Source organism: Bos grunniens, chromosome 1 (assembly GCF_055505025.1).
Source record: "Bos grunniens cultivar Pamir isolate PY7600 chromosome 1, Bosgru_T2T1.0, whole genome shotgun sequence".
NCBI lineage: Eukaryota > Metazoa > Chordata > Mammalia > Artiodactyla > Bovidae > Bos > Bos grunniens.
This window is the reverse complement of record NC_141165.1, coordinates 154648808-154675094: the sequence shown is the minus strand read 5'-3', so window position 1 is coordinate 154675094 and position 26287 is coordinate 154648808. Positions and strand designations below refer to the sequence as shown.

At 39.3% G+C, this 26287-nt stretch overlaps 1 protein-coding gene across 13 annotated transcripts in view; it reads left to right on the top strand.

Annotated features, from left to right (window-relative positions):
* Nucleotides 1-592: 592 nt before the first annotated feature.
* The window catches only part of PAXBP1 (PAX3 and PAX7 binding protein 1), a 32409-nt gene continuing 6714 nt past the window's right edge, over nucleotides 593-26287 (top strand). Inside the window, exons 1-17 of one of the 13 annotated variants that reach the window (XR_015168465.1) lie at nucleotides 593-1164; nucleotides 2688-2816; nucleotides 7195-7371; nucleotides 8917-9138; nucleotides 10012-10115; nucleotides 10670-10887; nucleotides 11401-11590; nucleotides 14169-14283; nucleotides 15183-15323; nucleotides 17672-18052; nucleotides 18769-18868; nucleotides 18955-19070; nucleotides 20962-21161; nucleotides 22247-22369; nucleotides 23041-23162; nucleotides 23902-23978; nucleotides 24351-24417. Coding sequence is in view for 1 of the 13 variants with exons in the window: in XM_086413417.1 (XP_086269543.1) it covers nucleotides 801-1164; nucleotides 2688-2816; nucleotides 7195-7371; nucleotides 8917-9138; nucleotides 10012-10115; nucleotides 10670-10887; nucleotides 11401-11590; nucleotides 15183-15306; nucleotides 18769-18868; nucleotides 18955-19070; nucleotides 20962-21161; nucleotides 22247-22391; nucleotides 23041-23162; nucleotides 23902-23978; nucleotides 24351-24417 (2355 nt within the window). In the remaining 12 variants the exon portion in view is untranslated. Of the gene's footprint in view, nucleotides 1165-2687; nucleotides 2817-7194; nucleotides 7372-8916; nucleotides 9139-10011; nucleotides 10116-10669; nucleotides 10888-11400; nucleotides 11591-14168; nucleotides 14284-15182; nucleotides 15324-17671; nucleotides 18053-18768; nucleotides 18869-18954; nucleotides 19071-20961; nucleotides 21162-22246; nucleotides 22392-23040; nucleotides 23163-23901; nucleotides 23979-24350; nucleotides 24418-26287 lie in introns of all 13 variants that reach the window. The other 12 variants (XR_015168464.1, XR_015168458.1, XR_015168457.1 and 9 more) reach the window with 12 other exon arrangements.

The following is a 26287-nucleotide window of genomic DNA, read 5'->3' as shown; positions in this document are numbered from 1 at the left end:
AAAAAAAAAAAGGCCAAATAACATTTTATCCTATATGACACTCCGTCTTTTTGAAAGTGCTCTTAAATCATGAAGGTGTAGAAATATGACGTACTAATAAGGTTAGGCATATTAATACATCACGGCTCAGTAATCTGGCCTAGAGAATTCCATGGACTGTACAGTGCAAGGGGTCGCAGAGAGTCGGACACGACTGAGCGACCTTCATTTCACTTCACTCAATTCAGTCTCAAGAAAAAATATCGCACCCTTGGGATTCCACTTCCAGCTCCTCCCTACCTCCTCCCGTTCCACCTTGGATCTCCTCCTTCCCTCCCCACTACTTCTCCGCCTTTCCCCCGTCTCCTCCTTCACTATCTGCTCCTCCCAGCGCTTGTCGGGAGGTTTCCTCGCGTGACTACGTCAGTGAGGGAGACGCACTGCAGCACCCGGGGCTGACTCTTTCCTCTCGTCTCTATGATTCTCTTTGTGACCGGCCGGACGGCTCCGGACTCCCAGAGTTCCGTTCCAATAGTCCTCCGGGCCGACAGGGGGACGCCGCGGGTGGGGTCGGGATGGGGGGGTGGGGAACAAAACAAAACTGACGTTCTCGCGAGAGGGGAGGAGTTCTCTCCAATCTTTGAGCGCGTGAGCGCCTGCGCGCTCCCCGCGGTGCGCGGTAGCTGGGAAAGGGAAACTAGGAGCCCGGCTGGACTCCCGGGGAGATCGCGCGTGCGCTGTCGCGAGCTCGGCGCTGCCGGGGCGGCTGAGTTGGGAGCCGGCTGGTGTGTGTGTGAGAGCGCCGTGCGGGACGCGGGGCAATGTTCCGAAAGGCCCGGCGGGTGAACGTGCGCAAGCGGAATGACTCGGAGGAGGAGGAGCGAGAGCGCGATGAGGAGCAGGAGCCCCCACCGTTGCTGCCGCCGCCGCCTGGCACCGGCGAGGAGCCTGGCCCCGGCCCGGGCCCCGGCGGCGGCGGAGGCGACAGGGCCCCCGCGGGCGAGTCCCTGCTGGGCCCGGGGCCGCCGCCGCCGCCGCCGGCCGCGCTGACCTCGGGGACAGAGGCCGGGGGCTGCCTCCCCGGCGGCTTGGAGCCCGGCAACGGGCTGAAGCCGCGCAAGAGGCCGCGCGAGAACAAAGAGGTGCCCCGGGCCAGCCTGCTCAGCTTCCAGGACGAGGACGAAGGTAAACCGCCGCGCCTCGGGGGGCCCCCCGGACCCCGGGATCTCTATCCTAGCTAGGCCTCCACCGCGGGTCCCTGCGTTCCCAGGACGCTCCCAGCCTCAGCATCCCCGCCCCCCGCCCCGGGAACCCAGTCGCTTCTTCCCGCCCCGACCCGCTGCACGTCTTCCCCCGCCTCCGGCCTTCTGCGCAGGCAGGGTGGGGGGGCCGGTGGGGGGGCCGGTGTGGGGGATGTGTTCCCGCGCCGCCGCCGGCCTTCTCTTAACTACCGCCTCCTCCTCGCCGGCCTCCCGAGCATCTCCTGTCCCGAGGGGATGGGGACCTAAGATCAGTCATTCTGAGTTTTTTTTCACCTGGAAATTCAGTGTCTCCTTGTCCTGCCTCGTTCCTAGCCGCTGTGTTTTAGGGAGAACCAGACTGCTCTATTAGATGGCTCCCTGGACTGCCCTGGGCACGTTCTCCGGGCCTTCCGTAGGTCCCCGTGCCCACGCCTCTTGGTATGCTCGCCCTGGTCAGACATCCTTGACCAGAAAGGCTTAGTGTGTCAAGAGGAGTGCTAGGTCTGGAAAGAGAAGCCTATAGTTGAAGCTCTGGTTCCGAGTCACTTTGGGCCAGCCCTTGGCGATCGCCGATCCTGTTTCCGATCCTCAGTTTCCCTGTAAAAGCAAATAGGGGTACAAATGTGCGACCTTAACTCGCATTAACATTTGGATGGTGAAAAGAGACGGTGTAATGGTAATTCAAGGCGGTTTATCCAATCTGGTGTGAGGGGCCAGGCTACAGTGGATTTAGATTTCTGATCGTAGATGAGCCTTCTATCATTTTACTTCCCCAGTTGTTGAGTGTATGTTTGTATAATCCAGTTAAGTCTATGTTATGAAAAAAGAATTTAAGACTTTTGGAAATCTGACTTGCATCTTGATGCGCGATGTTTTCTTGTTTCCAGTAATAGGCAGTTTCTGAAGTTTGCCAGGAGTACAGTCACATTTTCGTTTTCGCTGATGTAGGGACAGCTTGGTAAAGTGTTTGCATTGACGTTTAAAGTTTTCAAATCAAAGATGATGGATACACCATCGAAATTTACTTTTGAAAAGTTGATTAGCTCTCAGCTTGGTCTTGAAATAACTGTGTCCGTGTGTGATGGGTTATAGAGTTACTCAGTCTTGACAGGTCTGTAAACTAGCACCTTTTGATTTTGGATATTTTATTTAAGATACCTTAAGAATTTGATAATTAGGTGCTTTTTTGAAGATCTCTTTTCCTCTCCTGAAATAAATGATTTAAGAAAGACAGTAGAACACAGAACTTTGTGCAGTTACATGTGTTATGCCTTTAAAAAGTCTCAGATTGGCATTTTATTCCAGATTATGAAGTTGATTCAGTTTTTAGAAGCCGATTACGGATTTTAAGTAATTTCAACTTGTGTAATGATTTGGAATGTTTGAGTATATTTAGAAGAATTCAAAAGTTAGAATGGAAAATATTGAATGAAAATAGTTGCTACAGATTTTGTTTATTTTTTAAAGAAAATGAAGAAGTTTTCAAAGTGAAGAAATCAAGTTACAGCAAAAAGATAGTAAAATTGCTTAAGAAAGAATATAAAGAAGATCTTGAAAAATCTAAGATTAAGACAGAACTCAACTCATCTGCCGACAGTAAGTACTAATTTGATTCTTTTGAAGTGACAAAATGAAACTCTCACAGGGATTGAATAGATTTGGTGTATATACAGTGAACTTGTTCGCTTGATTCTGTCATTGTCAAGGGCTCAAGTTGAGCAATGATGCAGTTTTATTTAATTCCAACATGACTGCATTGTGAACGCATTATTTAGAAAGACAGAACCATTGCCACTGGAATGTTTCTGCTGCAGTGACTAAATTCTTCCAGTTTTCTGACTAGTGTTCCAAGTGCTGTGGAACAGAGAGAGGTTTCCCACTTAAACCTGAGACACAGTTTGTTTTTGTTTGAAGGAGTACTGTGCAAATTCCTGTACTTGTATTCTGTACTTATATTTTGTAGAGACAAGTTTTGGGTTCCTTTGGTTTTATTTACACAGTCATTTTAATTCTTCGAGAACGTTTAGGAACCCCCTAAGTCTAATGTTGATAATGTTCCCATTTAGCAGCCTTATCAGATACATGATTGCACACTCCTGGGTGTGTGGCACCTGCCTACATTGTACAAACCATCTCTTATGTCTTCTCACAGACTAAGTTAAACTTTTAAGCATTTATTTGTCCTTAGGAAAGTGGTTTCATGATAATATGCTGTGGTCTAGTTATTCTCACGCAAATGCTTTAGGGAGATCTTTTTATTTTGTGGAATTAAAGATAGAAATTATTATTGCCCAGTTCTCCACTATAGGCTTGATGTGGGAACGTATGTCATTATATCTCAAGTTTGCAATCTAATTTTGGAGACAACATCACTTCAGTGTATAACTGGATCCCGAATTTGGCAAAATGTCTAGTGAGTGACTTAAAGCTTAACTGCACTTTTCTTTTTAGAGATGGGTGAAGGAATGCTTCATAGATAAAGTGGAATTTGAAGCTGGATTTTTGATCTTTTAAATTGCAAAGAAGATAGGGGAGGTGTGGGGCTATTATTCAGAGACTTGCTGTTTTGGAAAAGAGCAAGTACATGTGACAGGCTGAATAGATGATGTGTGGGGGATGCAGAGGTTTAGGTGAAAGGTACGTTGTTGACAGATTGTGAAGGGTGTTTAGTATCTAGTATGAGGTTTAGAGTTGCCATTTCAGGGGCCTGCCAGGATGGTGACATGATAAATGCCTTTTGAAATCTTAACCAGGTGTTAGCATGCAGCATGGATTGGCACAGGAAACATTAGAGGCCTAAAGCAGTTTAAATGCAAGGGCCAGCTTTGATCCAGTAAGAGTGGGTTTAAAAAGGTCTCAGTTGAGCAAGACTGAGGCTTTTCCTGACTCAGTGGGAAATTGTAGGTGAATTTAAAATGTTTGCTGTGGGTGTGGGGAAAGGAATAGAAAAAGATTATTTAAGAAGTATTCCAAAGGAAGAATTGGTAGACGTAATGTATGCTTCAGCTATTGGATCTAAAAGAAATAGATTTGAGCTTTTGTGCCAGGTGACTGAGAGGATAATTATGTATGATATACAGAAATAGGGAATGCAGGTGGGAGGAGGAGTATTTTTAGGGGAACTGATTATTTTGGAGTCTAGGAAGCTGCTTCATTTTTTCCAGATCTCTTAAGAACCAACTGTGTATGATGAAATTGAAGAAGAAAGCTCAGGAAAAGTGAGAACTGAGAAAAGACCATTTACTGTTGGGTTTAAAAATTGAAGCGTGTGCAAAGTTTATGTGGCCACCTTGTTTTCATATTAACTGATTTCCTACTTAGCAGATAACTCAATTAATATCCTCCCCAAAGGTAGAGGTCGCTGTTGCTGTTTCATTAATCAGCTCACAATCCCAAACTTTTCCTACCCCCAACCCTCCTTAGATAGGCAGAGGTGCATTAACTGGAAAACAAGGGTAGTATCAACTTAGAAAACCTACCTTCGGGATATTCCAAATTGATGAGTTCACCTTTGAACTTGAATTTGGGTAGAAATAGCCAGTGAATAGTTGGAGATGTAGATTTTGTTTTGGTGTTCATTGAGGTGATGATTGAAGCCAGGGGTAAATGGAATCGAGGCTGCAGCATAAAGGAAATATTCCTGAGGACCAAAGACTTCACCTGTAATAAGTGTACACATAGAGAGGATGGTTTACTCAAGAGATACAAAGAGTCATAAAGTCCAAAGGAGAACAGATAGGGAAGTTTCAAGATGATGAGTGTTGATGAGTGTCAGTTGTATGAAATAGTATCAGGAAGGTCAGGAAAAGGAAGGGCTGTTGGTGTGGTGGCTGGGTTTTACGGGGAGCAGGGGAGGCATCTGGCAAAAGAGACTAATTTACTTGCCAAGCTCTGCCTGTTTAGGGGAAGGAACATGGTTTGCTAAATTGCTCAGTGATACTGTATCAGTTAGCTGTGGCTGCAGCCTCTGCTTTAGTTGGTGAGCTTGGAATGGGAGATATCAAAGACTGTTTGCCAAGGTCGAGACTGGCAAACTGGTGAGGAAGTTGGAGGTTGCAGGTCCACATGGCTGCTTTGGAACATTTGGCAGAGAGTAGATGGCAATAGCTAGAGAAATAGTTGGGATCATGTTGAAGTTCTTTTGCTAAAGAGAAGCCTGTGTCGCTTTGTAGACAGAATAGAGGAGATGGAGAACGTGCCCACAGTCAGAGGAGGATATTTGTGGCCTCAGATTTCCTAAAGTAGCGAAGACACTGAGGCCCAAGAGGAGCCTCAGAAAAGGTTATTCAGCCTCTCTTTTTATAAAGCTGTCTGGAAGGATAATACAGGACTAACAAAAATTCACCTGTCACCATGTTCTGGACTTTGTATTTGCTCTGTCACAAGCAAATAACTTATGAACTTATTACAACACTGAGTCTGCAGGAATCATCTGGGCATACTGGATCAAGTAAACCTTTTCGCAATTCTGTTTGTCTGTTAAAAGCCATTGATTTAGTGTTAATTGAGAGCAAAAGCAGATGGGTAGTTCTTGACTCCCGGTATCTTTATGCATCTGATAAAGTGAGTTTTAAAATCAGCCTCAGAATGCACTTCAGAGGGAATCTGTGGCCATGAGGTAGAGTGGTGAATTAAAAAAATTTAAGAGATCTGAAGCAGAGTGACCTAAATCTTCTAAGTAAAGTTGTGGGGCGGGGGGTGAGGGGGGGTAGGATCTTATCTCCAGGATTCTTCTTTAGAGGAGTAGGAGATGTAGGAGATGGTTTGAGAACGTTCGAAGCAGTTTTGGGGAGGGGCACATGCTAGGGAAACAACAGAAGTGTATCTTTCATATTTAGAATGAACTTTTTGTTTCACTCTTTCATTATATTCTTGGTGCCTCGTATGTGCATTGCCAGGTTCAGTGATTGAGGGCGAAAAATGCCTGTTTTTCTGCATTTTGCCTGGGGTGGAAGGTGTAATAGGACTATATAGTTATAAGTAAAGTAAACCATTTGGTATAAACCTCTGTGACAGTGGTGCCCCCTGGAACCCTGTGGCAGGAAAGTAGTCTGAAGCTGGCCTCCGGAATGGCCTGCGGAAGAGAGAGCTCTCTTCTCTGTCCATGTGATGGGGTGTAGCGACTCCACAGCTGCCTTCCTGGTTTGCATGCGGTGGTTTTTAGTGCTAACTAGTTTCTAACTTGTCTCTGTGTCCCAGTTCCAGGTTGCCAGAAAAATCAGGTTTAGTCACAAATCCACTGTTCCAAACATTCAGTTGTAACAACAGCCTCAGGGGTTTACACAATGTAACTGTGACTTTTGGGTCTCCACTCTTCAGATGGTTATAACCTACGACAATATCCTATAAAGTGTTCATTACAGAGAAGTTTCTGTCTTGTTCTTGATAGAAAGCTGCCTCAAATGGGCTTCCCTGGTGATTCAGACGTTAAAGAATCTGCAATGCAGGAGACCCAGGTTTGATCCCTGGATCCGGAAGATCCCCTGGAGAAGGAAATGGCAACCCACTCCAGTATTCTTGCCTGGAGAATCTCATGGACAGAGGAGCCTCGGGGGCTGTAGTCCATGGGGGTCTCACAGAGTTGGACATGACTGAGAGACTAACACAGATGGATTTAGAGTTTGATGAAATACTGACATATAAAGTGAATAATGCTCCCAAGAGGTGAGAACAGTTACCTATGAGAGTTGAGAGGAAGAAGTTAGTTTTGGTAAAGTGGTAAACTTTCAATAACGTTAACTAAAGGCAGGGATTGGGCAGGGCCATGCGTCCCTCTACCCTCTGTATTGTTTCTGCCTCCTGGCTGGCTACTGTGATCATGTCACATGTCAGAAGTTTGAGGATTTTTATAAACAATTAGAATAGTTGATGCTTTAATGAATTGAGCCTATAATTGCATTAGAAGTGCCTCCTTAATTTATGGATTTTGCTTTAGATATGTTGTATTATTTATTTATTTTTTCCAAAAATGTAGACGAACCACCTTTGGACAAAGCAGGTCATGTTAAGGACACCAGTCTAGAAGATGGAGTTATCATCAGTGAACACGGGGAAGATGAAATGGATATGGAAAGTGAGAAGGAAGAAGAAAAGCCAAAGGCTGGTGGAGCCTTTTCAAATGCTTTATCTTCTTTAAATGTTCTCCGTCCAGGTATGTACTTGCAGATGTTCCTCAGAACCGAAGTGATCCCTCAGGAATGAGCCATCTGTAATGATGGTCGTTAAGGAAGGAGTTAGCTAAGTGGTGTTTCTTCCGACATCTGTTTGGAGCCAGGCTGTTTCCTTTTGCAAATACAGAAAGAAGGAGAACTAGAAAGTTCTCAAGTTCATTCTCAGACAGGTAGTTTTATTATCAAAACAAATGAGGGGTTCAGGTAAATGGATAAATAGTACAAAAGTCCTTTTTTTTAAAATGTATTTCAGATTAAGATTTTAACTTTTTCAAGAACTGCTACCAAAAGCAAAACTGCTGCTAGCTTTATATTCAGGGTTTCTTTTTACATTTTAATGGAAATAGTTTGCAGATCTATTCACTGGCTAATCAGCTTTTGAATAAATACTTAGTCACCAGATTTAAATTATGAAGAGTAAGCATTTAACTCATTATAAAATTTAAAAATGCTTACTCTGTGGGAACGCCTTAGAGCTTTCACTGCTGTGACCAAGGTTTGATCACTGGTCTGAAAACTTCCACAAGCCGTGCAACACAGCCAAGAAACTGATAATAATTTTTTTAAAAACTCAAAATGTTTGCTCTGGGTTTGTAAAGTTGTGAAAAATTACATACATAGATCTAATAGCATTCTGATTGGTACAGTCTTTATGGGAAGCTGTTTGACATTATGAATCAGGAGATTTCAGATGTGCTTACTTTTTGACCTGTAATTCCATAGCTATAAATGTATCTGATGGAAATAATGTTTTTATTGTAGCATTAACTGCAATGAGAAACATTTAGAAAAAATGTTTAGTAAGAGAGGAATAGCTTAGTAAGTTAAGTTACGGTGCATTTACATGATGAGATATCCCATAGCTACTTAAATAACAAATTAGAAAAGTAGCAAGGCGTTAATTTTTACTGTAGGTAAAAGTGTTAATTTGATTATGTAGTAGATTATGCTTTATCTATTGAATGTTGTAAACCACTAAAAATTGTTTATGCAAAACAACATGGAAAAGCTTATATTTTAATATGAAGAAAAATTAGACACAGGATTATATATTCAATGTGTTTTCTGGTGAACTGAAAACTATTTGCAGGTGAAATACACTCTAAATCTAATAGTGTGTTTTAGGGTTGTAAGAGTGTAGATCCCTTTTTTGTTTTTGTTCTCCAGTTTAGTAATCAATATGACTTTATTACTTTTGTTTAGTTCTTAAAAATGAAAAATAAAAACCATTAAAATAAAACTGTTTTCATGAATTTTCCCCTCCCTGCCTTCCTGTATATATTGCCATTGTATATATTTTGTTTCCTTAGCTTCTTTCAGTTTCTGTTTAAACTAAGTTAAAAAAATAAATCAGTCGTACAGCAGGCAGAGTTTGGGGAGAGGGGCGGGGATGCCAGCAAGGGATGTTAGAACATCATTTATGCACGGCTGTCTTGGAGAGATTCTTTTATCTTTCATAGTTTCAAGAAAATAGAACCTTTCTTCCTAATATGGCATGGGTTCTAATCCTTACTGTTTGTTTCCAGGAGAAATTCCAGATGCAGCTTTTATACATGCGGCAAGGAAAAAGCGTCAGATGGCCCGGGAATTGGGAGATTTCACTCCTCATGATAGTGAGCCTGGGAAAGGCCGCCTTGTTAGAGAAGATGAGAACGATGCCAGCGATGATGAAGATGATGATGAGAAACGCCGCATAGTTTTTTCTGTGAAAGAAAAGTCACAGAGACAGAAAATTGCAGAGGAAATAGGTAACTTTATTTAGTGCAGTAGTAAGCCTGTTGTTACTAAATTTTATTTGATACTACAATCAAGTAAAATGTATCACCTTTATTTAAACTATGTTTAATGTTGAAGATTCCCTCATAGCTCAGTTGGTAAAGAACTTGCCTGCAATGCAGGAGAGCCTGGTTCGATTCCTGGGTCAGGAAGATTCCCCTGGGGAAGGGATAGGCCACCCACTCCAGTATTCTTGGGCTTCCCTGGTGGCTCAGCTGGTAAAGGATCCATCTGCAATGCAGGAGACCTGAGTTCAGTCCCTGGGTTGGGACGACGATCCCTTGGAGAAGGGAAAGGCCACCCACTCCAGTATTCTGGCCTGGAGAATTCCATGGCTCATGGGGTTGCAAAGTGTCGGAGACGACTGAGCGACTTTCACTTCACTTTCAATGTTGGAGAACTGTTCTTGCTTGGATATTAAGTGTCTTACTGGAATTTTGGGGGAAGTGTAGCATGATTTTGATAGCTAATGTTTACTGAGGACTGTGTGACGGGTATTGTGCTAAGCACCCAACATGTTATAAATAGATTTAATTGTCTCTTCATTCTGAGGAGGCATTAGGTTTCATTCTTCTCTTTGTTGAATTGATGTCAAACTAACAGAGGTTAGGAAGCCTGTCTAAGGTTTTAACTGTTAAATTGATACTGCCTCTTGCTTAAGGAATAACTGTGTATTAAGACAAGTAAAGCAAAAGAGTCAGATATGAGACAGATCATAACAGACACTTTAATTTTAGTAAAGTTGAGTTCATGCCAATATTCTTGCTTGATTTTGTGAAATATCAGGGTAACATCTCTTCCCTTGCTGCTTTTTGGACTTATTTTCTCCCTGCTTATGGCCATAGGTATCGAGGGGAGTGATGATGACGCTCTGGTAACTGGGGAGCAGGATGAAGAGCTCAGCCGATGGGAACAGGAGCAGATAAGGAAAGGAATCAATATCCCGCAGGTGAGAGCTAAACAGCTAAGCTTCAAACCTGAAAAAGTGAATTAAGATTTCTAGCCTGTTTTATTGAAATGAAAAAACATATTGCCAAAAAAAAAAAGCTGTCCACTGTATAGATTAAATGTTTCTTTCTTGCACAACTGTTTTTTTCCTGACTTTAAAAATTATTTTGTAGAAGATGGATTTCTTAGTAGTGCAAAAATCTTTAACTGTAGATGAAAAATATCTTCCAAAGTAGTTATAACAACTTGTTCTATAGAAGTAAGTAGTTCAATGGAAATGTCATACAAAGTTTCTGTTAGTGTTTTGACACAATTTAACGTCCCTACTAACTCAAAATCTCTTCATTATTGTTTTCCTGAAAGTTATTGGAAATGAATCCAGTAATCCCATAAGAGAAATTTCATCCAGCCCTACTTTTGATTTTGAGAAGCTCTGCAATTACTTACTTTAATTACATACTGTTTAAAAAAATGGGTTTATTATTTTCTGTTAGTTTTTTATTCTTTTTGTAGTTTTAGCTACTGGTTTTAATATATATCCCATTTCTCATCTAGGTTCAAGCAAGTCAGCCCACGGAAGTGAACATGTACTACCAGAACACCTACCAGACAATGCCTTATGGTTCATCCTATGGCATTCCGTATAGTTATTCAGCCTATGGATCATCCGATGCCAAATCTCAAAAAACAGATAATACAGTCCCTTTCAAAACTCCCAGTAATGAGATGACTCCCGTTACTATTGATTTGGTAAAGAAACAGCTTAAAGACAGGTAGGGCAGATCAACTTCTTAAAGACCTGTCTTCTAGCTTTCCATTCCCTCAGGCAACATGTAGTCTGGGGTAGCAGATACAGAATATCGGCAAAGAAGATTGACTGGCCTATCTTCAAAATCTAACCAGAAGATGACTTCATACTTTGTTCTGCTACCTACTTGGATTCCTTCTGTGGAAGCCTCGAAGTTTTTTTTTTAAATACCACTCCATGATCTGGTTGAAGACAATTCTCAGTTTTCTCCTCTTGGACTCTGAAAAAAGTGTAGTCAGGATATGGGGGGAAAGGCAAAACAGTGAGATTTTGGTTAGCCCACCAAATAACTTTATATAAGAAGTCTGTAGACTGCCATTTTCTTGAGCAAAACAGGAGTACAGATGAAAAGATCTACTCCAAGCATTTTTATATTCTAATAGCGGAACGAAATGCATTATTATAAATATTGCAAGTGTCCTGACAGCATAGACTTCCAGATGTAAATGTGTGATATTTATCCTTTTCTGTTCTTAAGGTTGGACTCCATGAAAGAACTGCACAAAACAAACCGACAGCAGCACGAGAAACACCTGCAAAGCCGCGCGGACTCCACCAGGGCCATTGAGAGATTAGAAGGGTCTTCTGGGGGTATTGGTGAACGGTATAAATTTTTGCAAGAAATGCGAGGGTATGTCCAAGACTTGCTTGAGTGTTTCAGTGAAAAGGTAAGAATGCAAAAATATTAATCTCTTTGAATAAGGCAAAACCTAGGGAGGTCTAGATTTCTGTATTTCTCAGAGAATATCCACTGACTTTAGCTTTAGAAGTGATGAAAAGTCATGCTTCATTTTCTCCACTTCATTAGCAGCATTCTGTCTTGGGGGCAATTTAGTTAGTGCCTTTGTTGAAAACTAAAAAGATAAATCAAAGCACATTTAAAGACTTTGGCAGATCCTGCCATAACTTAATGATGGATTACCAGCCTGTCCTGGGTTATTAGAATATAAGGGACTCACTGATGAAATTTTCTTTCTTATGGTTCAGATCTAAACTTATCTTTAAACTGTTTGTATAGGTAATTCCAAATATGTATAGCATTAAGTTGTAAAATTTTATTAGTTTTTATTTTTTACCCTAGATAAAGTTGATTGCCATTGCTAGTAATAGTTTTCATCTGAATAAGCCTGTGCTTTATCCATTTCAGAAACCATTCATTGACCATAATTTGTTTTAAGGTCTCATTTCCGAGTTTTTTTCTTTTTGGTATGATAGTCAATTGGCAGTTATTTGCGTTCTGTTGTACCATTTGTTTGCATTTTTTGTTACCTGCACACACAATTCTCTTTCAAGCAACTTTTAATTGATTTTTCTTTAAGACAGATCTATTGTTTGATGCACTGGTTAAAAAAGGCATTCGTGGACTTCACAGCTTTGTCTTTAAAAAGAATTAAACTCATAGTACTTTTGAGTATCCTGTCTCTAAACTTTCATGGGATACAGGATTAGAAGGCACATTCTCTCTTATCCTTGGCCATATGAATTAGCATAGGATTTGTAGGCATATAGTATGTTTAAATGAGTATTTTAACTTTTTATTATCTCTTGATCAGTATCTTAAGGCCAAAGACTGGCTAAAGAACGGTGCCAAACTGTGTCTTCCTAATGAGTCTTAGTGATTCCAGCCAGTCTGGTCAGATCCATGAAGTCTTCTCTGGAGGATTTGTGTTCTTGTCCTGATCATCTGATTTCTGGAGAAGCAGCTACATTCTGGGCTGTAATTGCCCGTGTGGCAGGTCTGTGGCTTAGGGTGATAAGTACCAGGGTGAGAAGGAAACATAAGTTCGACTGTGTGCAGAGGAGCTGAGTTAAGCGGGAAAGTGGACAGAAATGTCAGAGCTGGCGGTGTGTCCTACTAACAAAGCCCTTGTGAACCCAGGGGGCATGGTGGTGGGAGCTGGCCCAGTAAGCTTTTGTGACTAGAGAAAGGATCTTTGTCTTAAACCATACTTTGTAAGTAAAATTTGTCCCTGTGGAGTTTTTCTTGGAAATATCTTGGTCTTTGCTTTGCAACTTAATTGAGTAAACTTAAACACTGTGATTGCAAACTGAGCTCTTAAAAAATATTGACAGTAATACGATCAACTAGATTGTACCACTCTTGAGTTAGAGACTAGTAGAATATCTAGTTCATATTGTTTTCAGTTGCTTATTATCTTGAAAACATTTAGTAGTATGCTTTCTCTCTCCTGGTTACTCTGTTCCTAGGGAAGTATACCTCAGACTATGCTGAGGTTTTTACAGAGTCACTTAGGTAAATGTTTTTGAAGCAGATCTTAAACCATATCTTATTATATAGTGGCTACATTTTAATTAAAAGAGAAGTAGGTAATTCCCTTTTGAAGATAACTTTATTTCGTTTTGACATTTCCATATCCATTTGATTTTACGGAGCCTGCTGCTGAGTTAATAATGTCATAAATTGTCATTCTGGAAATACTGTGTCAGGGTAAGACCATAAAAAGATAAGCTTTCTTTTGTTTTTTTCTCTTTCATTATAAAGGTTTAAGTGATTTCAAGCTTAGATTTTTATTTTTGCAGATTATTTTAACTTTCCATTGTTTTGTTTTCCTGGAGTCGTCTTCCTTCTTGTGTTCTTTGCCTTAAATTTGGTCTTGAAATAATGGTAGTCAGTAGCAGTTTTGAGTTTGGAGAGGGTAAAGAAATTGTCACAGTGCACTCTTGTAATAAATCATAAATCAATATTGTTAAGAAACATGAAAGAGAGGTGAAAATGTGCTTTAGGACTTTTATTCTCAGAATTTTCTCAGGGCTTTGTTAAAAGGCATTTTAATTACCTAAACAAAAATTACATTATCAGAATTTTAACTGTAAATTGGATAATTAAGGCTCTGCCTGATGCAGCCTCAGGCATCTAGCTCTTGGCAGTAAGAAGAGTGTTAATAGCCTCCAGGACTAAAGGAGTGCATGCAGGCACATAGGTTCATTCGTCCTTAGTCCTGTACGGTTTGCAAAAAAATGAGGGGTGGGTGAGTGTAAGTCACAACAATATGGCAATAATTGCTTGGAAAATGGATTATGCTTAATCTTCAAGTTAGAGTCTGTGGGCTCAGCTGATATCATCAAGGTCTGGGGATGCTGCTGCCCATGGTGTAGCATATGAAAGAATGAAATAACTGCATCAGTTTGACCTTTCTGTGAACATTTGTTGCTTTTGCAATGGAATCATTCAAGTGTATGAAATTGCTTTTATTCCACCTGCTTCTTTTTATTTTCCATTTGCAGTCTGTTCAGTTCAGGAAGCTGCTATAACACTTGGTGCCAGTGTTGCCCAACTCTAAATAGTGTGTTTTTTTATTCGCACTAACCATCAGGAAACTAGAATTTCTGGTTTCCTCAGGTATGTCTAGTGGTTGTTAGTGTTTTGTGAAAGTTTCATAGCATTTGATTATATAGCATAAGGTATTTATAAAAAGAGAATGTTTTCTGGTTTTTCCTTTTAAGTTAGGTCTCATTCCATAAGCTTTTTGTATTCTGTATGAACCAATTGAATGTTTAGCTGTGGCTGTTAACCTGGAAAAATCTGTTGACTTTGTAAAGCAACAATTTATGCAAGCAATTTTATTTAAAAATATGGAAAAAATTAAATATTTGATGGGAACAGAAGAACTTTCTGAGTTTCAAATAGATTGATTTTTAGACAGGTTAATGATAGCTAGAAATTTTATTCACTTTATTAATATAAATGAATGCAGTTCACATTTTAAATGTGTAATAAAGCCACAAAGTAGTATAACATTACTGTAAAGTACTTGGTTCTTGTGAACGATAGAGCAATTGAAATGTCCAAAATTGGGCAGTTAGCAAACTCTTTACCTACTCAGAGCCGTTTTTTTGGTCTTACACAGCAATATTAGTTTATTTTAAGCTACAAAAATTGCAAGGTAGATCATGCTGCTAGAACACTAAAAATGGATTCACGTACTTTAAAAGAAAAGCACTAAAATTTCTGACATTTCTTTACTCACTCTCTTTACTATTGTTAAAGTGTTTAAGTTTCCTAACTAAACTTTTGCTCCAACAACTAGGCACTGGACATTATAGTTCCATATACGGAATAAAAGAAGAAGTGTTACTTCCCAGACGTCGTAGAACTGAATTACTATTTGTATTTCATTGGAAATTCATGATTATTCTGTCCAGAGGGTACTCCTTCAGAAATCCGGAAATAATATGGAACCCTCAAATAAATAAGCATCTGAGGAGTTTGGTGTTACGGAGTGTGTTGTATTTTTACAGGTGCCACTGATTAATGAACTTGAATCAGCAATACATCAGCTGTACAAACAGCGAGCTTCCCGCCTTGTCCAAAGACGACAAGATGATATTAAAGATGAATCTTCGGAGTTTTCAAGCCATTCAAGTCAGTCCATCTTGAAGGTTTTTATTATTCATTAAACAACCTTGTTTACTTAGTACATCCTAATTGAAACGTAGACATCTCAGGGCATTTTTTTTTTTTTTTTTAAAGAAACAAATTTCCTTGCTCTTATGTCAGGTAGATCTAAAATTATTAATGGCATGTGCTTGGATTGTGTTTAAGAAAATATAGCTTCACAAAGGAGTGCAAATCATGTACTAATATTCTGTCTTATTCTTCTTTGGGCATATTTTTTCATTCTTCAAAGTATAGTAAGGACATCATCAGTATTTTATCTTAAAACCAGTATCTACTTGTCCCTAAGTGATATTTTTTCCCCCATTTTAACATCAATATAAACGCTAACACAAATGCTGTTGTTGATCATAAGGTTTTGAGTTAGGGATTGGGAAATTTTGGATGGGAGAGAGGGTTTTATTACATAACAAATGATACAATTCCAAGATTAGGGGAGTTTTGAGCTTCACCCCTTGCATAAAGCAAAATTTTTTGTATTGAAAATTTTTTTTTTTTTCCTGTTTTGCCTTATATAACTAGGTTTTTTATTTTGGGGGTTTTTTTTAGTAAGTCAGTTGATGCCAACACTTCTTGAAATTATAGTCTAAAAATCTGGAAATTTTAAATTTATATTCCTTTCATTGTGATGTGGGTTATGGAAAACCAAAATGAATTAGAAACCTCTTAATAAGAGTTTAGCTGAAACTCTTTAACCAGACATATTAAAAAACATTTTAATTCCACTTTTTCATTGCCCTCTATATTCTTGAGTACTGTAATAGGAATTTTCCTATGTTGGATTTCTCCTGGCTTTTTTTGTCATCTCTTTGGTCCCTGTGTCAGCAGTTCTTAAATGGATGTATACATCAGAATTACCCATGATATTAATTTAAAATGCAGATTTCTTGGTCCTGTCTCTAGAAATTCTTGCCAGGTCTTGGATCGTGTCCAGTAGTCTGCATGTTAAACAGCCACTCCAGGTGTTCCAAGTGCAAAGTGCCCTGTTCTCATTCTTTCTGAAAACAATGCTTTGTCATATAGTGTGTCCTCTAAATTAGAGAGACATTGAATCCCTGGAAAGCATTCTCCTGTGTGCCGAGTGGGTTTTGGAGCATCATAAAGAGACGGTGACATGGCCCTCAGATGAGTCAGACTCAGTGTAAGCCATGTGAATGGCTTTGACCTTCTGTTTTTGCCATACACATTTAAATTTGGATTAGTGCCATTTGGGGCACCTAAATAACTAATGCATGCCTCTCAAATCACTTTTGATCCAGACAGAACCAGATTTCTGGGGCAGATTACAGGTAATCATTATATCTATGATGGGAAGTAATTTCCTTTTAAGTTAAATGGTTGTGTGAGCTGTGCATTTCATCAAATACCTTTTCCTAGCTATAATCTGTTCTTTATAATTTGGAGGTATTTACTTACATGGGATTCAGAGTAAGGGTTGAATGATGGGTGTTAATTATCAATAGATTGACAGTTGGAAAGAAATGAAAGGTAATGAGAAAGTGAAAAGTATTGTCCTAAAGGGAGTATTCATTATTGCCAAAGATTTGAGGAAGATTGCATGGGATACTGAATTATCGATTTCTTTTTCTGATATCTTTTTTTTAAAGAAACAAAAATACAGCCTGAAATTCTTCTGTTTAGATTTGCAAGTGCTTTACCACAGTTACTGCATATAGTTCTTACAGAAAGAAGGAAGCTATCAGTTGAGTTGTCTGCTCTGTCTCTTTCAATATATATGTTAAAAAGTCTCTAAATATAAACATTTTAAGTATTATACTAAGTTAACATAATTTTCTTTAGAGTACTTCTTTAATGATGGCTGCCTCTTAAAGAGGCAGGAATCATTTCTGTAGTTTGAGACTTTTTAGCTAATTTATCTGTGATATGTAGTGGAGTCCCAGTTGAGGTAAAGCCGGGGCATCTTGTTTATTAAGCAGTAAAAGAGTCAACTTTTTTTTTTAATTTATTTATTTTAATTAGAGGCTAATTACAATATTGTATTGGTTTTGCCATACATCAGCATGAATCCGCCACGGGTGTACACAGAAGAAGTAGGATCTAGGGTAGTTAGGATACACTGAAGTAGACACCAGCGCTTTTTTTGGTTTTATTTTCCCTGTTGCTGTGCCACGTCTTTGGTATCGGGAAAAAACTTCAGTTGATGTCTTTCATTTTTCACATCATTCCGCCCCCCTACCCCCCACACACCCTCTGGGGTTTTTGCTTCCCATTACTATCCTGCGTATTACAGGATGTCTCCATAGTGTCGAACTTGAATGTAGAAATAGAGCATCACAGAGAGATGTTTCCCCCATTTCTGCTTCTACCCTAGGCAAGAGAGTCTCCAGGATTCTTCTCTGGACAAAGAGAGTGGGTCCAGAGAAAAGACCATGAGACACTATTATCTGGGGGCCCCAAGAAAAGGTTGACTTTTACCCAGTGATCTGATGGAGACGCCTCTGTTAGACAGCTCCCACCTGCATCCACGAAATTTCCAGTCTCATTCCTGTGTAGTTAATGATCATCGGAGACCAACACAAGCAGTAGGACCAAAGAGACTGAGGACACACATGCAGGTGGCAGGAGAAAATTTAAAACATAATTGCTGTCCTTGGGAGATGGCAGAAGAGACCCTACATGTAGCACAAGTAGAAGACGCTATAAAAAAGAAATATTCTAAGAAGAATAGCCATACCTTGGAAACTAAAAAATGGTAACTGATATATAAATATAAATAGGAATGTCGAAAGCTAAGTTAGAAAATTTGTCTTAGAAATTAAAAAGAGAGAGAGATGGAAAAAGGGAAAAAAAGAAATAAGGGAATTGTGCTTTGAAAGTAGCGGTTGAGAAAGCACAACTTGGTCCTATTCAGATAGGATTTTTAGTCTATATTGTTGATTCTGCCCTTGTTTTTTAAAATAGTAATAGAGAATAAATTTCTGCAAAGAAAAATTAGAACAAAATAGAATAAATCATTAAATTACTACAACAAAGATGTTTTTTCATACTTCCTACTTAGCAATTACTCTTTGCTGTCATTTCATATCATTCAACAATATGATGCTTAAGTTCATTCCTAAAAAAAGTAATGTATTATTTTTCCCTTTACACAAATAACTTAGGTTTTTAACTTACTTTGTCATCATGATAGCATAAACTGGTTTTGTTACTTAGACATAAGAACAGGGATTCAGCCAGTTTGCATTGGGGTAGTGTTGTCAGACTCTCTATTTCTCTGCTCCTTTTTGTGGAAACATGGATTAATATTGAGATTTGCTCTAAATTAGCAAACTATCTGGTTTATCAGTTATTGCAGAATCCCACTGTTGAGATTAGAAAGCAGTCTGTCATTATGGCTTATTCTGTGCAAACTCTTTCCTCAAGATTGTTGGAGGAAGGCTTTTAATTTTAACCATTGTTGTTTTCCAGATAAAGCTCTGATGGCACCAAATCTTGACTCCTTTGGACGAGATCGGGCACTGTATCAAGAACATGCCAAACGTCGGATTGCAGAACGGGAGGCCAGGAGGTAATCTCCAGATGCTTGCTGTTGGTCGGATTGTGAAGGGAGGAGTCTCCTTTACCTGGTTTGGAAACTCACTGCTTGTTATTTAGGACTCGTCGTAGACAAGCCAGAGAGCAGACTGGTAAGATGGCAGATCACCTTGAAGGCCTTTCCAGTGATGATGAAGAAACTTCTACGGATATCACAAATTTCAATCTGGAAAAAGGTTAGACTTTTATTTGGAAGTGAAATTCATTGTCATTGTGCTTTCTGCTTGGCTGTAGTTGTTACCATGAAATAATGTGAGGTTTTGTGGCCTCTGCTTTAGAACTTGGCACTTGTTGCTTGCTTGCACCTGTTTTTACCTGTTTTTATTACTGAATAGCGTGATGAATTCTCGCAATTAGTGGTAACACTTTGTTGTGGGGTTTACTTAGTTACTTGCATTATAAATAATATTACTCTTCAGAATCGTAGAATTTTAAAAGTGACAGGAGAATGTTTCAGATCCCAAGGGCCACCCTAATGCAGCCTGTCTGGTCTAGAAAGGTAAAGGTTGGCAGTAGGGAGCCCTTCTCAGCCCCAAAGGGAGTTCCTGATTTGGGGAGTCCTGAATCATTCAACCACGGGGAATAGTTAGCACTGTTACATGAAGGCGTTTCCAGAAGGAACCCCAAGTAAAAGTCTTTATTTCCCACCATTGGCTGCAGTTATCTGTCATTTATTAACTTTGGAACATAGTTGGAGAAGCTTATTTTGTTTCTCCCACTTTTTTATAGTGAACATTTCTAAACATACAGGAAATTGGAAAGAATAGCACAGTGATCACCGTCTACCTGTCACCCAAATCCAGCAGTTCTTTCCATCAGTTGGCCAAGTTTGTTTCGGATATGTGTGTGTTTCACTGAACCATTTGAAATTAACTTACAGACATCATGGCACTTGCCTCTAAAAACTTTAACATATTTAATGTCTCCCCCCTGAAAAAGGATGCTTTTCTACCTTATTGTAACACTATTACCACCCTTGAGAAAAATTAACTGAAACTTCTTAGTATCATATCTGTATTCAGTACTTCCCAAATTCTCAGGACTGTTTTTGTGGGTTGCTCTGTGTTTTCCAAACCTGGATCCACACAAGGCTTCTGCATTGCACTTGATCATTGCACCTTTTTAATCTAGAATTAATGAATATCATGAGTACCTTATAATACACACACTCCTACTATTTGTTCAAGGCATTTGCTTTCTGAAGGCCATTTGTCTTATAAAATGTCCTACATTCTAAATTTGTTTCCTCGTGGTATTAACTTGTTCCTCCAGTCACTGTATTTCTTGTAAACTGGAATTTAAGTCTGGAGTCTTAATTAGATTCAGGTTAAACCTTTTTGGTGAGAATACTTCATACAAGATGCTCTTTCTTAATATATAATAGTAGATGGCAAATGTTAGGCTGCCTCCTATCAGTAGTGTTTAGGTGGATCTTAAGAAGTAGATTGTCATGACTAGGTCTCTTCATTATAAAGAGTCCACTGTTCAGAGTCATATAGAGCATCAAATAACTTCACTCAAAGATCCTAGCATCCATTGCAGATTCTTATCTGTTAGTTATTGTAGTCACCAAGCAACTTTGGAAGAACAGATATGATTGGTTATTGATGATCACGCACATCTGTTATTTAAATGGTGATCTGTGGGCTGAAGAGCTGTGTACAGAGTTTGTATTTTATGCAATTACTCACACTTACTGTTCCATGGTAACTGAAATTTGAACTGAGTTTTGGGGAACGGGTGTTATTTAGACTACGGTAGCAGATAATGGTACATATTAGAACTATGCAGAATGGCAACTGCCTGCACTGTAGTTTGTGTGATAGACATTTGGAGGCTAAGTTTATCTCTGTTTCCTTTCCTTTAAGTTTCAGTTGATAATTCATTTCAGTCGCTCAGTCTTGTCCAACTTTTTGTGACCCCATGGACCGTTCCTTTGTTAATGAGCCTATCTTATTACTTACTCAGGCTACAGAGAAAATGCTGAAAATAATTGAACTACGTTTTTTCTACTGCATACTAAGTTAACATTTCTCTGTGGGGTTTCTTTGTTTTTGTTGGTTTTAGATCGCATTTCAAAAGAGTCTAGCAAAGTTTTTGAAGATGTCCTTGAAAGTTTCTATTCAATCGATTGTATTAAATCCCAGTTTGAAGCCTGGCGTTCAAAATACTACACATCCTATAAGCATGCCTACATCGGCCTTTGTTTGCCAAAGCTGCTCAACCCCCTCATAAGGCTGCAGCTTCTCACCTGGACTCCGCTTGAGGTGAGTGTCTTCTCTCACTGTTGGAAAGCAGGGTACCATGATGCTTGGGGGAGAGATGAAGCTTGAATAAAGTGTTTTTCCCAGGAGGTACCTCATGCTCAGGGCTATAAGTGATACAGAGTATCACTGGGTGTAATCTTACCAATCTTTCCTTTTATGTTCTGTCCCTTTTTAAGAGCACCATCTATTGCTTCTCAATTTGTATACAGTATCTTTCTCAACTAAAATTACAAGTGTTGACATGGAAATAGGAACATGAATGAATAAGAACTTGGTCCTTTGATCCCAGAAAACTGTAGAACGTCATGGGAAAGCTCAGTGAAGAAGATGTGAAGTGGGGCCCTGAACTAAGTCAGTAGTGATGGAAATCAGGAGGATGAGATTTAAGAGGTGCAATCAGTAGAAACTGTTTGCCTGTTACCTAAGGGAGGTAATTGTCTAGGTAATTGTTGAATTGTCTATGTACATCTAGTGGTCATGTTTTAGATAACAGTTTTGTAAGTTACCAACATACGGGTGGAGCCGTGGGCAGGAATGAGATGGGCTGGGTTGAGCATGTAAACTATACCAAAAAGAAGGCTGAGGTGGAAGCCCTGGAAACAACAGGAGAAAAACATGAGCTCTGGGGACTCTTGGGCTCCTGGCTCCTGCTTGCCCAGCCCCCGTGGCGCTGCGCGCTATGCTGTGTGTCCCAGTGCACAGCAGAGGCTCAACGGCGCGGTGGTGCGCCCCTGCAAGCTCTCCATCTTCACAGCTCCTCCCTCTGTCCCGCAGCCGCCAGCTGTCTCAGCCTCCCTGAGCTGCCTTTCTGGCTCCTGACTCAGCAGCACTGCTCTGCTTGGGGGTTCCCTACCCTGCTCTGCTCTCCTGACCAGGAGTCACCTCCTTTGACTGCCTTCTTTCAGGGGCCATAGCCCTATGCTGCCTCTGCTGGTCCATTGTCTAAGAATAGATGTTTCCTATATTTTGTCGCATATTTAGTTTATGGCTGAAGGCTGAATCCAGTTCCAGTTACTCTCTTTGTGGCTAGAAGCAGAACTAGCCACTGTTTTAAATGTTTGGGTAACCTTTTAAATATTTTCTAGGCAAAATGTCGTGACTTTGAGAACATGCTGTGGTTTGAATCTTTGCTGTTTTATGGTTGTGAAGAGCGAGAGCAAGAAAAGGACGATGTCGATGTCGCACTGTTGCCTACCATTGTTGAAAAGGTGATTCTTCCTAAACTAACAGGTATAGATTACGGAATTGAACATTCACACGCATTGGGTTTTTCATATCTATTGTTAGGAGTTTTTAATCAGAGCATATATTCTCATAGAAATTACATTATTAATAATGAAGTTACAGTCAGACCCAGAGATGGCTAAAGGGTACCTGTCTCTTACCTTGGGACTTTGAAGACCACCTTGGGGAGGGCCTGGAATTGGGGGCAGTAGGGAGATTTTAGACTCTTAAGGACTGCCTGAACAAAACTGAATACATAGTTTTGGGAACAATATGCATTTTTCCAGGGAGCAGTTTCATTTCTTTCATCAATTTCTCACAAAAGTTTAGAAATCATTGACCTAGGGAGCTGTTTAAAATATGAAAAAAGTTTAGGTTCAGTTAGAGATTCTTGACACTGGGACAGAATCTCCTGGGATATAAAAATCCCCAATCTTTATTTTCACCAAGAAGCAGAAAATAATAGGAATCTGTGTCTCCTCTTCACCTTTGCCTAATTGTCAACATTTCTGTGGTTAATTGGACAAAGACAACTGAAGCTCATGCTCTAGAGGAAGAGTCATTTCTAAACGGAGAACTGCTTGACATCAGAGTTACGTCAGCTGCAGTTTACGTCTATATCTCAGTACTTTCTACCTTTTTTTTTCCTTAATAGTGATTGCTGAAAATATGTGGGACCCCTTTTCTACAACACAGACTTCAAGAATGGTTGGAATTACTCTAAAATTAATAAATGGATATCCTTCAGTGGTGAATGCAGAAAATAAAAATACACAGGTAATTTAGTTATTATTTATGAAAAGTTTAAAAATTTTTATGTATCTTCTCTCCCTTTGAAAACGAGCAAGTTGAGAAAACGAGTGGGTTATAGTCAGAAAATCTGATTCTCCCACTTGAGGTATCTGGTCCTTTATATAGAAAATCTGAGATAGTGGTTTTTAATTTTAAAAGAGTCTAGATAGCTTCTTATCTATACTGTTTTCATCCTTCTCACCGCCCCATCCCCATTCACAATCAGACATCCCTTAAAGAACTTAATTTTGGGGGAGGGAAAGAAAAGCAGAAAAGTACTGGGATGTGTACCAATTGATAATTTAAATCCCGAAACATGTAATAGCATGTAAAACAATCAGGTGTTGTTATTGCATAATTAGTTTCCAAACTTTAAATTGCTGCTGCCCCCACTGAACTTTCTTACAAGCAATATAGACATAGGAAAGTACTCTTTATCATTGTTTTACTTTCTGACCTCATTTTGAGAAGAACCAGACTTACAGGTCTGATTTTAAACCTTTATATAGTAGATTAAGGGGCTGGAAGATTTCTAAATGACTTTATTACTTGGTAATTGATGAGGCGTGAACTAAGAAGAAAGACCTTTGGTGAGAAAGTAAATTTGAGCTGTTCACTCAAAATTGAATACTCAATTAGGTGCTTTGGAATGTGGCTTAGTTTTATTTCCTAAACTTTTACCATAACCCTTATTATAATGCATGATCTATTTTTAACTCTTCAGGTATACCTAAAAGCACTTCTATTGAGAATGAGGAGAACTTTAGATGATGATGTATTCATGCCCTTGTATCCCAAAAAGTAAGTTATTCCTAAAAATGTTAAAGATGATAATATTCTCTATTGTTTTTCAGAGAAAGCTTCTTAAATTTTGGGAAAACTAAGCGTAGTTTGTAATGTAAACTTTACCTAAGTAGTCTAAACGTGTAGCCCAGATTGAGGAGCTCATTGTGGAAACCGCTTCCCTTAAGCAGAATAAAAGAAATAGCGCTCCGTTATCTCAGAATACATAGCCATTACCTTTTAAAATTACTGTCTTCTGGAATACAATTGAAAATCAGAAAAATTCATTGCTTCCTTTGTTCACCTCTTACTTAACAGAAATCTTCTAGAAATAAGATGGAACTTAACGCACAACTTTTGGTCATGATGTGTTTCTCTTTTTTTCCTTAGTGTCTTGGAAAATAAAAATTCTGGGCCTTACTTGTTTTTTCAACGACAGTTTTGGTCTTCAGTTAAGGTAAGTGTCTACAAGCTATCTGAAAGCTTTGGATTTTGTTTGACTTTCATACAGTATATTTCCAAAAAGTATTTTAATATTTGGTTAAGTAACTTCATAGGTTTGATGTTTCCGGAGGAGAAAATGAATTCTGAGTCCCAATAAGGTCCAGACTACCCAACAAAATGCCTTACTAAACCACAGTTGATTTATTCAGCAAATAGAGTACCAGGTACTCTTCTAAGTTGGGGGGATATAGCACTGAATAAGATAGAAGTAGAGCCATCATGGTGTTTATAACCCAGCACAATTGACTAGAGCAAATAAGTAACCTCAGGTAGGAGGAGTTTTGAAAAAAGAAATTCAGAGTTGTATTAGAGCATATGACAAGGGGCATAGAAAATTCCCATCCATCCTGAGAAGTGATATTTAGGTTGTTAGTTGGCCCTGAGGTGAGGGAGAGAAAGATATACTAGAACTGAGAGAAGTCCAGGGTGGCTAGAGTTAGGGAAGAGATAAGCAATCCAGATGATACAGAAGCTATAATTTACGTGGAAACGTTATAGGAGACTCCTCTAATCAAGATTATAACCCAAATCCCCCAATTCCTAAGAGCTTTTTATTGTCTTATAGTTTTCTTTGTAAGAATGTCTTAGGAATGGAATTATATACTAGTTAGCCTTTTGAATCTGGGTGCATTCATGTAACATAATGCATTCATGATTTAGTGTTATTTTATGTTCATTCCTGTCTTCAAATGGTGAATACAGCATTTAAAAATTTTTTATTGAAATATAGTTGACTTGACAGTGTTGTATAGTAGAGTGATTCAGTTATACTGAATCATATCCTTTCTCAGATTCTTCTGGATATACCATTTTTTGGTGCATTTTTTTATCCATTAGATAGTTTACAGTTTGGAGTAATTATGAATAAACCTGTCAGCATACAGGTTTTTCTGGGTATATAAGTTTTTATTTCTGTTTGATAAATATCTAGATTATTAGGTAAATATCTGAAAGCTGTTTTCTAAACCAACAGTATTAGTGTTCTATTTCTTTCTCACACACCTCAGTATCTTTCAGGGTTTTTATTTTTTAAGCCATGCTCCAAGTGTATGTTCAGGTCTTGTTAAGGTTTGTGTTTCCCTAATAACTGATGATGCTGAGCATGTTTTCATGTGCTTACTTACCATCTGTATGTGGCTCAGATGGTAAAGAAACTGCCTGCAGTGCAGGAGATCCAGGTTTGATCCCTGGGTCAGGAAGATCCTCTGGAGAAGGGCATAGCAACCCACTCCAGTATTCTTGCCTGGAGTACTCCAAGGACAGAGGAGCCTGGTGGGTGACAACCCATGGGGTTGCAAAGAGTTGGACACAACTGAGCAACTAACACTCATGTTCTTTAGTGAAGTGTCTTTGCAAATCTTTGGCCCATTTTTAAAAATTGGGTTTTCTTACTATTGAGCTTTGAGTTTTGTATTCTTGATACAAATACTTCACATACATGATTTGCAAACTTTTTCCCCTGAGTCTGTAGCTTGTCTTCATTCTCTCAGAAGTTCTTCATTCTGATGAAGTCCAGTTACTACTTTACCCTGTTATGGATTGTGCTTTACATGTCACATCTGAAAAATCTTTGTGTAACACAAGGCTACTAAGTTTTTCTCTAGCCTTTCTTCTAGATATTTCATGGCTAAGCTCTACATTTAAGTCCGTGATCCATTTTGAGTTAATCTTTATATATGGCATGAGGCCTGGTTGTTCAGGTTCATTTGCCCCAGCACACTTTGTTGAAAAGATGATCTTTTATTAAATTCATTTGCTTTTGAAAATCATCTGCCCTTATATGGGTCGTGGAAGGGTTTTTAAGTAGGGAGGTGACTTGCAAA